At 61.2% G+C, this 11,692-nt stretch overlaps 2 protein-coding genes across 2 annotated transcripts; one reads left to right on the top strand and one right to left on the bottom strand.

The window, feature by feature from the left end:
• Positions 1-358: 358 nt before the first annotated feature.
• CHLNCDRAFT_37697 (hypothetical protein) lies at positions 359-3,170 on the top strand (the record flags this gene model as incomplete). The annotated part of the gene is made up of 12 exons (XM_005842790.1): positions 359-450; positions 692-808; positions 897-955; positions 1,072-1,131; positions 1,254-1,356; positions 1,470-1,511; positions 1,605-1,727; positions 1,911-2,030; positions 2,189-2,284; positions 2,389-2,512; positions 2,697-2,756; positions 2,917-3,170. Exons 1-12 carry the CDS (start codon positions 439-441, stop codon positions 3,168-3,170), a joined length of 1,170 nt encoding a protein of 389 aa, XP_005842852.1. The 5' UTR covers positions 359-438.
• Positions 3,171-7,082: 3,912 nt separating this feature from the next.
• CHLNCDRAFT_59440 (hypothetical protein) lies at positions 7,083-11,651 on the bottom strand. Its single transcript, XM_005842778.1, has 14 exons — positions 11,339-11,651; positions 11,136-11,186; positions 10,666-10,985; positions 10,393-10,549; positions 10,011-10,292; positions 9,713-9,820; positions 9,327-9,581; positions 9,086-9,168; positions 8,846-8,989; positions 8,573-8,728; positions 8,269-8,415; positions 7,444-8,108; positions 7,227-7,370; positions 7,083-7,152 (listed from the first exon to the last, which is right to left on the bottom strand). The coding sequence occupies exons 1-12, from the start codon at positions 11,529-11,531 to the stop codon at positions 7,836-7,838; spliced, it is 2,169 nt and encodes a 722-aa protein (XP_005842840.1). The 5' UTR covers positions 11,532-11,651; the 3' UTR covers positions 7,083-7,152; positions 7,227-7,370; positions 7,444-7,835.
• Between the last annotated feature and the right edge of the window lie 41 nt (positions 11,652-11,692).

Raw genomic sequence — 11,692 nt, 5'->3', positions numbered from 1 at the left:
CTTGCCCATCGCATGTGTCGTTTCCATGTGTGCATTGTGCGCACATTGTGACGGCAAACCGTTGTCAAAGCATGAAATGTGAACAATGATATGCTGTGGCCGCGCATTGGGGGCGGGCGGCACGACGGAAAGGCGGCAGTGCCGCCTGCGCATGCCCCTTCCCTGGCCCTGTTACGCTTGCATCGAGACAATAGTTGCAGGGGTCACCTGCTGTTTATCATAATCGTTCAAAGACATAATCGTTCAAAGACATGTGGGGCAAACTAATGTTCGGCGCCCGATGAGCTGGCAGTCATTTGAAGCAAGCGGCCGGCCGGCTGATATCCCTTCCTGAAACTATCAGCAGGCTATCAGGATCGAAGGCACCGAGTCTCGACACAACACACAAGTCTCTGCCCCGCTACCGAGGCTCCGGGAGCAGGCTCCCGCGGTGGCAGGATGGGCATCCAGGTGCCGTGTGCTGCTCTGGATTCCCGCGGAGGAGATTGCGGCCTCTCCCTTTGAGGATCACATCAGTCCAGCTCCTTTGAGACATTGTCTGTTGCTGTGCACGCCCCCAAACAACGTGGGAGCGCCATTCCTGCCAGTCCGGGGTGCCGCGGACCCGGCGCTTCTGCTGCTGGACAGCCGCCGCCGCAGCACCTGCCGCCCGCCTGCAGCACCTCCACCTCGTCTTGCCCTCCCCATGCAGGGCCTCACCAAGCTGCTGGGTGATGCTGCCCCAGGGTGCATGAAGGAGCAGAAGTTTGAAAACTACTTTGGACGCAAGATTGCGGTGGACGCATCCATGCACATCTACGCCTTCCTGGTGCGGTGATTGGATGCTGCCGTTTGCCTGCCCGCACAGGACTTTGCACGCACTGCAACCATCCTAGCACAGCTGTCACCGGGTGCAGGTAGTGGTGGGCCGCCAGGGCGACCAGATGCTGACGAGTGAGACGGGCGAGGTGACCAGGTAGGGAACCGACCGCACAGCCACGCTGGCCTGGGGGATGCCTGCCCTCTTGTCTGCCCCCTGGTACGCGTGATGCCTTAGAAGCCGCATCCGTTGCTCCCATTACTGCCCCGCAGCCACCTGCAGGGCATGTTCTTCCGCACAGTGCGCATGCTGGAGGCGGGGATGAAGCCTGTGTGAGTATCCAATTCGCAGCGCCTGCGTTGGCCCAAATGCCGGCAGGCCTGGCTGGGCCTGCACACTCGCCCCAGGAATGTACGACCTCCCCGCCGCCGCCCTGCCCTGCCTGCATGTGCAGGTTTGTGTTTGAGGGCAAGGCTCCGGAGCTGAAGCGCGAGGAGCTGGCCAAGCGCAGCAACCGGCGTGAGGACGCCAACACCGAGCTGGAGGCGGCAAAGGAGGTACACTAGCGATGGCGGAGGGGGGGGCGTACACAAGTCCATCATGGGTTCGCAGGAATCCACCCCCTACACTTCCCCCATACCATGCTGCTGCCTCTGCCACTGTCCTGCAGGCGGGAAACGCGGAGGATGTAGAGAAGTACAGCAAGCGAACGGTGCGTTCCCCTGAATGTTGCGCTGGCTAAGATACTTGTTTGCTGCCTATCACACTCATCTCATGCCTCCATGCCCTGTTGCCGCGCTTGCAGGTGCGCGTGACGCGGGAACACAACGAGGAGTGCAAGCGCCTGCTGCGCCTCATGGGTGTGCCGGTGCTGGAGGCGCCAAGCGAGGCAGAGGCGCAGTGCGCACAGCTGTGCAAGGACGGGCTGGTGAGCAGGGCAAGCCGATCGCCGAAGCGGGTTGGAGCAGGGTCTGGCTCATTGCCTGCTGGGCTGGGCTGCCTGCCTTGGCGCTTGCACGCTTGGAGTGCCCGCGGTTGCAACCTTGTCCCCACCCCCATCCCAGCCCCTTCTCTGACATCTGCCCCATTGTGCCGCCTTGCGTACCCATAGGTGTATGGCATCTCTACCGAGGACATGGATTCCCTCACCTTTGGCACCCCCAAGCTCATCCGCCACCTCATGGCACCCTCCAGCCAGAAGCCTCTGGCCATGGAGTTTGACCACGAACTGGTGGGTGGGGGCCAGGAAGGAGTGGGTGAGGATGCATCCAGAATGGTTGCAGCAGCGGGGGCCTGTCTTTGCTAGTGCCCTGGTTGTTGTGTAGCTCGGCACCAGAATTCGTCGACCTTACCGCCCTTGGCCCTTCTGCACCCTGCCCCTTCCCAAAGGTGCTCAAGGAGCTGGAGCTGACCGAGGATCAGTTCATCGACCTGTGCATCTTATGCGGTTGCGACTACACAGCCAAGATCAGCGGCATCGGCGCGGTGCGTACCGCCCTCTTGCCCTGCCCTGCAGTTTGCACTTTGTCTGCTGCCCACCGTGCCTCTGGGGCTGGCACTCACGCTTGCCCTGTGCCTGCCGCATTCAGGTGCGCGCGCTGAGCCTGATCAAGAAGCACGGCAGCATTGAGGGGGTGCTGGCGGCGCTGGACTCCAAGAAGTATCAGATACCGGAGCCCTTCCCCTACCAGGAGGCGCGCCGCCTGTTCAAGGGTGGGTGCAGAGAGGGTTGGGTGGGATGCCGGGTATTTATGCCCAATGAGCCTTGACTGGCTGTCTGGATGCTTTTGTGCCCTGCTGTCACTGCCGCACCACAATACGTACTGTGCTGCGCTGCCCTGCTCATTCGGCTGTCTGGTTACCGCCCACCATTGCGTCCCTCGTGCCCGCCGCACAGAGCCGGACGTGGTCAAGGGCGACCAGATCCCGCAACTCAAGTGGACCTCGCCCGACACAGGTGGTTCTGCTGCCCAAAAGGCTAGCCATGGCGCCACAGGGGCGTGCCAGCGTGCGCCATCGACCTGGGATGCTGCCGGCCCTCCGTGTTGGGTCGTGCTCCAATTCTCTCCTGCCTTTTGCCTGCCCGGCCCCACCTGCAAGGCCCCACCGGCCTGCAGAGGGCCTGATCGACTTCCTGGTGAAGGAAAAGACATTTGCGGAGGACCGCATCCGCAAGGCGGTAGAACGCATCAATGCGGCTAAGGGCAAGGCCAGCCAGGGCCGGTTAGAGAGCTTCTTCGGCCCCGCCAAGGTGGTCAGCAGCACGATGGGCAAGCGCAAGGAGGTGCCCGTGGCGGCCAAGGGCAAGAAGGGCAGCAGCGGCGCGGCTCCCAAGAAGGGCAAGCTGGGCGGCATGGGCAAGAAGAAGTAGACCCTTTCTTGCCATCTTTTTGTACCATACCAAAGCAACACCTGATCCATTCAAATTTATTTTGCTGTGAAGAGCTTCACTTCGCAGGGGAGCGAGAGGTTGAGGAGGGTTGCATGCACTGCCAATCCAAATGCAGCTGGTGATTGGGCGGCGCATCCAGGTGGTAATGTTCTTTTACGCGCTCCTACGTCTCCGTTTTGTTTCGGTTTCTGGCGCTGTTGACGCCAGGTTACCGCTTTTTATTGGGCACTGCCGCTTTCGCGCTCGCCCAGCCAGTCAACGCACTTGCGAACCGCAGGTCTGTGGCTGCCCTGGCTGGCTCTCCTTGCTGTCTTGCCATCGCCCTACGTACATATTCTACTTTGAGGCCGCCGCAGGGTGCAGCGAGGATGCCACCACGCGTCTCAGCCCTCACAGCCCTGCTGCTGGGGGCGGCAATGGCCAGCGCGGCGCTGCCAGCCTCCTACAACACCCCGCCTGCCGGCCTCTCCCCGGCTGAGGTGCGCCCCGCCAGAGCAGGCGCTCCCGACTGGTTACGCGGCCGCCCGCCGGCTGAGGCGACCTGCTGCCTGCCTCGCCTGCCTGCAGACGCCTCAGTTTGTGCTGCTGACGCACGATGATGCCATCACTGTGACATCTAACAACGCTGTTGGCTCTGTGATCAAGCCTTTTACCAACCCCAATGGGTGAGTGACTGCTAATCCAACGGCTTGAATCCGGCACCCGCCTTAAGCGCCCCCAACGGTGCTGCAGGGGCCAACTAGTGTCCTGCTACAGGTGGCCCGCTGACCTGCCCACCCTTTCCCTGCATGCAGGTGTAATGTTCCCGTGACTTGGTTTGTCAGCGGTGGAGGTGGCAGTAATTGCGCCATCATTCGCCGCCTACATGCCCAGAACCACGGCAAGGCGCAGGGTGCCGAGAGCCGGGTTGTGGCCTACTCGCTCAGCTCAAGTCGTATGTGTTCACCTCATTCCATGCCTGGCTGTATGCAGAGATTGCCACGCATACTTTTTCCCATGTCCAGCTGCTGGCCGGCTCGGTCAACATAACCGACGAGGTACAGAAGCAGCGCCTTTACTTGAACGTGACCTGCGGTATCCCATTGGAGCATATGCGCTCCTTCCGTGCTCCGTACCTGGTGGGTTGTCCACCCATTGTTTTTAAGCAGGGCAGTCTTGGCGGGCCAAGGGGTTGGCGTGGTGTCTGGTGCTGGATGAGCCCCCCCCCCCGCCCCCCCGCCCCCAGTTCACCACACCCACCACCCGTCCCTGTGTGCTTGAGTATACATGCTGCAGTTGCACAACCCCGGGGTTCGACAGGTGCTTTCAGACCTGGGCATGACGGTGGACTCGAGCATTGTGGAGAGCTGGCCCTCGAGCAGCAGCCCATCGTCTGCCAGGCGGCTGTGGCCCTATTCCATGGCCACCGGCATACCACAACCCTGCCAGGTGAGGGTCAGCCGCGCAGCCGCTGCCCGAATCTGCTGCTTCTTCGTGCCTGATCATCTTCGTGCCACTTTCTGATGGATCAAAGGAACTGCCTGTGCATGCATGCCCCGATATGAGTGCAGTGGATGGCGCCCTCCACCTGTGATTCTAACGAGCGATATGCTGACCTGATGGAGGTTCCACTCATTCAATTTATCAGCCCCACTGGAGTCGCACTGTCCACCATGGTGTGGCGCAAATGCTGCTGGCTTCCCCTTGCAGCTGTTGGACCGCCACCAATCGAACGTGCTGTGTGCCGTCGTGTTGCTGCACCTGTAGGACCCCACAGCCACCTCGGGCGATGCGCTGCTGACCCAGATGCTGGAGCAGTTCAACTACTCCTACCAGAACAACCGCTCCCCAATTGGGATTTACCTGCACACCCCATGGCATGTGTTGGCTGTGATGTTGCATGATGTAGCTTTTTGGCTGTTGAAAGTTTGGTCTGCTTTGCTGCACTACTGATACCTTTGCTCTTGTGCTTGCAGGTTCGCTGCCAAATCGTTCCACAGCCAGGCACTGTCTAGCTTCGTTGCCGAAGTTTCCCAGAGGGGGGATGTCTGGTTTGTGACAATGCAGCAGCTGCGCGCCTGGATGGCGGCGCCCGTGCCAGCCAGCCAAATGGAGAGCTGGTTCAGGTGCAACCCAGTGGACTACTCTGCCGAGGGTGCGCGAGTGCAGGGCATGTCGGCAGGTGCCGTGGGGCACATCAATCCCGGGTATCACATGCTGAGCATCTTACTGCCATTCCAAGCTTGCAGAGCGGCCATCGTGCACCTCTGTGGTGGTGCAGCCTGGCCAGTCGTTGTTTGATATCTGTATTGACAGCGAAGTTGAGCTGCTGGATTTGTTGGCCGCCAACCCTGCTCTCTCACACAGCTCCTCCATCTATGTCGGCCAACGCCTCAGGCTGCCCCCCTATCCCGAATCATGCCCAGATGTGCTGGCAGGGCAGCCACTGTGCCGCAAACACACCGCTGTGGTGAGCTTGCAGCCGGCGTGTCTGTGGAGGCCCCGATGGCATGTGGCTTATCACCTCCCTGATGATGATCTGCAGGCTGGTGACAGCGTTTACCAAGTAGCGCTTAAGGTAAAGGTAAAGGTAAAGGTGGGGAAGAGCCTCCACAGGCTTAACTTCCCGGTTTTAACGTCTAGCTTTAGACCATTATTTGATCTGCCCGACGCGCCAAGTGCAGTACCCCCCACTAGTAGTGAATGGGTCCCGGGGAGGCCTGTGCCGAAGCCTTGGCGATTCTAATAGGCGTTCCCGAAGGAATTGGCTTGGATTGGCGCTGAGCCGGTCAGCTATGCCGCGTTTGTCCTCACAAAGTGTCGACATGGGAGGAATCGAACCTGTGCCCTCTCGGAGGGTTTAGACACTAGCTCCAGCGCCTTCAAAGAAGGCCTTTCTTAGCCGCGGCCCAAAAACTACATACAATCTCACCATCGCTGACCTGTTGACCACCAACGCCAACCTCAGCGCTACCTCCGGCTTGAGCATCGGCCAGGTGAGCGCCAGCTGCCAGCACCTTGCCCATCTGCATTGGCTGTCCTGGGCTGCGAGGTACAGCGGCTGCACCGCCCCCCGCCTGCAGGTGCTGCTGCTGCCTCCCTATCCGGCGCAATGCATTACAGGCAATCTTTCAGCTTCGCCCTCCGTGGCTCCCTCTCCAAGCACCACCATGCCTGAACCACCGGCATGTGGGGATCAGAGTGTAGAGCTGGATCTGACCTTGACGGGTGCGGTAGTATTGCTGCTGCCACTGCAGGATACTCCATATACCTGCATGTCCACATCCTGCTGTTGCCTCTGCCCCCAATTGCAGGCTTCGAAAGCGCAAGCTTTGCGGCCAGCAACATTGTTGCCTTCAAGGCTGGTCTTTCTGCTCTAGTGAGAGAGTTGGCTTCCTGCATCACCATCACTCGTACTGTCAATGTTTCAACCACTGCTACCGGCCGGCGGCGCCTTTTGAGCCAGGGACAAAGGCAAGTGCATGCAGGCGGAAAGGCTGTCAACTTCGGCGTCATGAAGGTAGAGAGGTGCTGTATCTGGCGATCTGCCCTCCCTGCAGGTCTCTGCTGTCGGACTCGCAGTTGCTGGTGTTGGTTAAGATCCTAACCGCCAATGCCTCCCGCACCGCCTCATACCTCGCTGGCGCACAGCAGCTGGGCAGCGTCGAGGTCATGCTCGGACTTTTGGGAGCCAAGCTGGACAGGGTCGCCTACAATCTGCTCAGCGCTGACGTGCGCTCTGCCTGGGGGGTGCTTGGTGGCGCCGTCGTTGTCCTTTCGCCCGGCAAGCGCTCGCTGTCTGGCATGCTGGTGCAGGGAACGCCCATCGTGACTTCCCCCCTGGCGTCTCCACCCTCACAAGACACCACTGTACCACAGTCCCCTGCTGCCTCGCCTGTCCAGTCCCCTGCTCAGACGCCAACCAATGTCGATGCTCTCGCTGCCGAGTCCAATAGTTCAAGCAGCATGGGCGCCATTCTGGGTAAGGCACGGACGCGCCAACGACCTTGTGAGCATTCGCTCAAGCAACATTTGCCTTTTAGTGGGTGGATGCAGGCGGAGCCATCGGGGGCGGCTTGGGTGCGCTGCTGATCATCGCTGCGGTGGTATTTTTTGTCCGGCACAAGCGCCGCCTAAACTTGGGCGACGGGAACACAGGCAGCCTGCGGTCCACGTATGCTAACCCGGCCTTTGTGGCAGGTGTGTGTGTGTGTGCCCGGTGGTGGCCACAGCACACGTTACAAGTGGTAATGCCTCCCTGCCGCCTCCGCAGGTGCAACCGCCACCCTGACCACTGATGCCGGTGGGGCGGGCAAGGGCAACGTGCTGCTGACCGAGATCATTGAATCCACCGGCACGCCGCGCAGTGCCCGCCGCCGCGTCAGCACTCCTTTCAACTGATATCTGCTTCTGTGACACCCCCCCCCCACACACACACACCACCACTGCCCCCGCTCTTACCATTGGCATTGAGCTACTTGATGAATCGATCCTGCGCCAATTGCGCTAAGTCAATGAACTTGAGCTGAGAATGTTGGCTATTTGTTTATGTGTGTGTATGAATGCTAGGGGCCTCGATTGGTGGGCCTTTGAAACAAAAACACAGCGAGAAGAAAGAACCAAAGGAGCATGCCACCAGGACTGGCAGCGTACCCCGCCTTGTTGTCACGCCATGTCATCAGGTGAGGGAGAGTTGGGCCGCGTGCTGCTGTCGCTGCCCTTGACCGAACCCTGTGCCTGCCGCGATGCTGATCTGACATCCTGCGAACGGTGGAACTGCGTGCCGCCATGCCCGCTGCCGCTGCCTTGGCGCACAAGGCCCAACGAATGTGCGTGACCTGAGGCTGGGCGCATGACAAAGGTCTGCGCCAGTGCCGAGGCGGTGCGGAACAGCTCTCGCACCGATGGCTCGCGCCGCTCCATCACCGCTTCCACTCGCTGCAGCGGAGGTTAGGCCAGGCACTGTGGGTGGGGCAGACCGGCAGCGGACAACTACCAACAAAAACCGGATGCCACCAGTGTCGCACTTCCAGCTACAGCCAGCAAGCCAGACTAGCAAAGCGCTGCTGCCACTCCCGCCACCTGGCCCAAACCACACCTTTTGCGTCTCCAGCACGCGGTCGCTCAAAAGCACCATGTCTGCCTTGGTCTTGCGGTCGTCATGCACCGCGGCCGTGAGCAGGCGGATGGCATCCAGGTACTCAGCAAGCAGCTCGTAGGCAGACGGCAGCGGTACCGTGCCCTCCTGCAGGAGGATTGGGGTGGTGGCTAAGAAGCAGGAGGCAGAGCTACACCAAGGAAGCTACACCAAGGGATGGCCGACAGGGTGGCTGAGTGGTGACGGCTAGCTTAGCAGAAGAATGCTGCTGTGCCTCCACCCCGGGCCAACCCAGCATGCATACCTGCTCGGCCAGCGCAGTCCCTGAGGCGGCCCTGCGATGGTGCACGCCTAGCTGCGGGCTGCCCGCTTCACTCTCTGGCTCCGCGTGCACACCCCCTAGCCGCGGGGAGGCCGGTGTTGTCCCGCGATGCGACCCTGAGGGGCCGTCGCCGCCCTCCTGCAACCAGACGCATCATCAGCACAAACCCTGAATCACTGCTCGTCCTGCATCTGCCAATCAGTATAGACAGACTGCTGCTGCTATGCTAGACACAGCGCACGGTCGCCCACTTACCTCTCCCAGTTCCAATTCCTCGCCCTCCGACTCCTCGCTGCCGCTGACACTACCCTCTGCCGGTGTCAGCAGGTGCGGCGCCGTGAGGTGTATTGCCAGCGTGCCCAGCGTGCCACAAATGATGATGGCAAAAATTCCAGTCACCTGCTCACACAAGAGCATGGCAATCAGGAAACAACGCTGCTGCCAACAAGCCAGTCAGCCTGCCTGCTAGCATCGTGTATTGCACGCATTGCTCACCAGGATTTCATCGCCCCACTGCTGCCATTGTGCATAGTCTGGGTCATCCACCTTGTACTTGTTGATCAGGGCTAGCGGGGCGCCTGCAGGGAACGTGTGCAACCAGGCCAGCAGTGAAAAGAGGGCAGGCAACGCGCGCCCCCTTTGCACATTCTGGGCCTGCAAGGCTAAACAACATATCAGGCTGCCCACGGTGCGCACCAACCCGCAGTCGACCGAGCCCACCCCACACTCTACCCACCCGACAGCGCCGCCTGCACGGTAGCCTTGGGCGTCCAGGCCAGCGCGTAGAACAGCTTCTCGCGCCACGTGTAGCCAAACCCGCTCATCACGGCATAGGTCATCAGCGTGCGCAGCATAACTCCGGTGCAGACGATGAGGATGGAGCGCGGGATGATGCTGCTGTCGAGGGTCTCGAAATAGATTGAGTTACCGATGGTCACAAACAGCATCGGCTCCCACACCCAGTTCCAAAACACTGCGACGATGCGTTCCACTGTAGGCAGGGGCGGGGGGAAGAAGAAGCAGATCAGAACGAGGAGCATATGCAGGGCAGGGCAAATACAAGGACGGAGGAGATGGCCAGAATGTAGGATGCGCTTGACATGGACTGCCGGCCAGACTCACGCTCCGGTGAAAAGGCAAAGGAGGTGCCCAAGGAGCCCCACTTGGGGAAGCCCTTCTCCCAGGCATTGGAGGCCACCAGCCCCACAAACAGAGCGCCCAGTGCACCACCTGCACAAGCCCGAAAAGGCAGCATGGGTAAAAAACAGCTGCAAGAGGCCGGGTGAAGGAGCAGCCGTTCAATGCCGCTGCACGATGCACTGACCCAGGCTTCTGTCGAACCCGTACTGCTGGCTTGCCCCACCCCTCCAGCTGCTTTGCACCCACAGTACCAGTTCCCCACTGCCACAGGCCCACGCACCGCTGAGCAGGCTCCAGTACTCGAGGAAATACATGAGCAGCAGCGCGCCACCGTACAGACCCACCAGCCGCTTCAGCCGGCTGTTAAACAGGCGGGTGCACCCGAGGAGCACGCCGCCAATCAGGCCGCCCAGGATGCCAAACACCACCTGCAGCGGGCCGCTGGCAATCTGCCAGGCCACATTTCCCTGGCCGGTGATGGCCACTGAGGAGAAGATGGAGTACCCGGTGATGGCGATAATGTCATCAAAGGATGCGGCGATGACCACGGTGGACGGGATGCCTGCAGAGAGTTGAGGGTAATGGGGTGCATCGGTGGTGGGTGAAGCACAAGCAGCGAGGCCACGGCACTCCCATTGGTGATCAGCAACCCCTCAACTCACCCTGATCACGCCCCAGCCCCGTCTTCTGCAGCTGGAACATGGCGGGCACCACCAGGCCAGGCCCCACCGCCTTGAGGATGAAGCCCATGGTGAAGGCCAGCAGCACCGGCATGTCAAAGACAGCCACCCCCAGGCCGCCATCGTAGAAGGCCTCGACCTGCACGGGCCATGGCAGCAGCGTGTGCTGATGTGTGAGACGGCATGTGGCGGCAGCACACAGCTTTCCTGCCAGCAGCAGTGCAGCCCATCAGTGGCTGCAGAGTCCTCGCTCACCAGGCCAGGCAGCAGAGCGAGGCGCATGGCGGGGTACTTGAAGCGCCGCATCGTGCCAAAGTCCAGTTCCAGGCCACAGCGCAGGAAGATGGTGGCTAGGGCGCCTGCCCGCATCTGCACCCCCCACTTGGCTGGAAAGGCGGTGGTCGCGGACCAGCCAGCATTCTTCATGACCATGCCGGCACACAGCATCCCCACCACACGGGGCAGGCGCAGCTGCCACGCGATCCCGGCGCCAATCTGGGAGGCCACCCATAGGAGGAGGGTGGCCCAGGCAGCATGCCCGGGCAAAAAGGCTGAGCCCATGGAGAAGAACAAGACTGCAGGGGGAGAAGTGGGGAGGAAGGCGGGGGGCCGCAGGCAGGGGGGAGGTCAGCATGACGGTGACAGGCGACTGTGGCAGGGCAACGCGATTGCCAGACGACGGGCAACAGGACCAGAATGCTAAACAGACAAGGCACAGGGCACACCTCCATACGTCACAGCCGCCAAGAGCACAAATGTGGCATCCACGCGCATCTCTGCAGCAGCACAACAGGTCGTGTTAGCCAGGCCGCCAGGCTGCAGCAGGTGACTGTCCAAAGCGGCTCTCTCATATTCTGGTGACATCCACCATGCATGCATGATGTGATCAGCTAGCTAAGGCTCCGCCACCAAAGGCCACGCCACGCACCTGCTGGCTGTGGGCGGAGCACCTTGTCCGCCAGCGCCGCGAGGCGGTGGCGCCACCCAGCGCCTGCAGCTGGCGCCCTGCCACGTGCGGGAACATTCCCCACCGAGCCGTCTGCAGCCGTCTGGGGCAGGTCCTCGACGGCAAAGGCCGCCACGGGGGGCCTGCCGCTGCCCACCTTCACGGGCAGCACCATGCGGGGAACGCGCACGCCACACCCGTCACCAGCAGCAAGCAGCGGAGCGGGGGCTTGGCGACGTGTGGCCCCGCCAACTCAGGGTGCACAGGTTTCTCCTGCTTGTTGTGCACCCTAGCGAGACCCAGTGCAGAGCTGTCTGATTGCCCACGCAGGAGTTT

The sequence above is a fragment of the Chlorella variabilis genome (assembly GCF_000147415.1).
Source record: "Chlorella variabilis unplaced genomic scaffold CHLNCscaffold_42, whole genome shotgun sequence".
Lineage (NCBI taxonomy): Eukaryota > Viridiplantae > Chlorophyta > Trebouxiophyceae > Chlorellales > Chlorellaceae > Chlorella > Chlorella variabilis.
This window is presented reverse-complemented; position numbering and strand designations above follow the sequence as displayed.

Bases quoted from the DNA above. Each gene is read 5' to 3' on its own strand.
- CHLNCDRAFT_59440 (XM_005842778.1), bottom strand. From the start codon at position 11,531: ATGGTGCTGCCCGTGAAGGTGGGCAGCGGCAGGCCCCCCGTGGCGGCC. The intron at 9,582-9,712 runs GTGAGTCTGGCC...CCCTGCCTACAG, and splicing joins CTTTGCCTTTTCACCGGAGC to TGGAACGCATCGTCGCAGTG. The intron at 8,990-9,085 runs GTGAGCAATGCG...TTGTGTGAGCAG, and splicing joins AGTGGGGCGATGAAATCCTG to GTGACTGGAATTTTTGCCAT.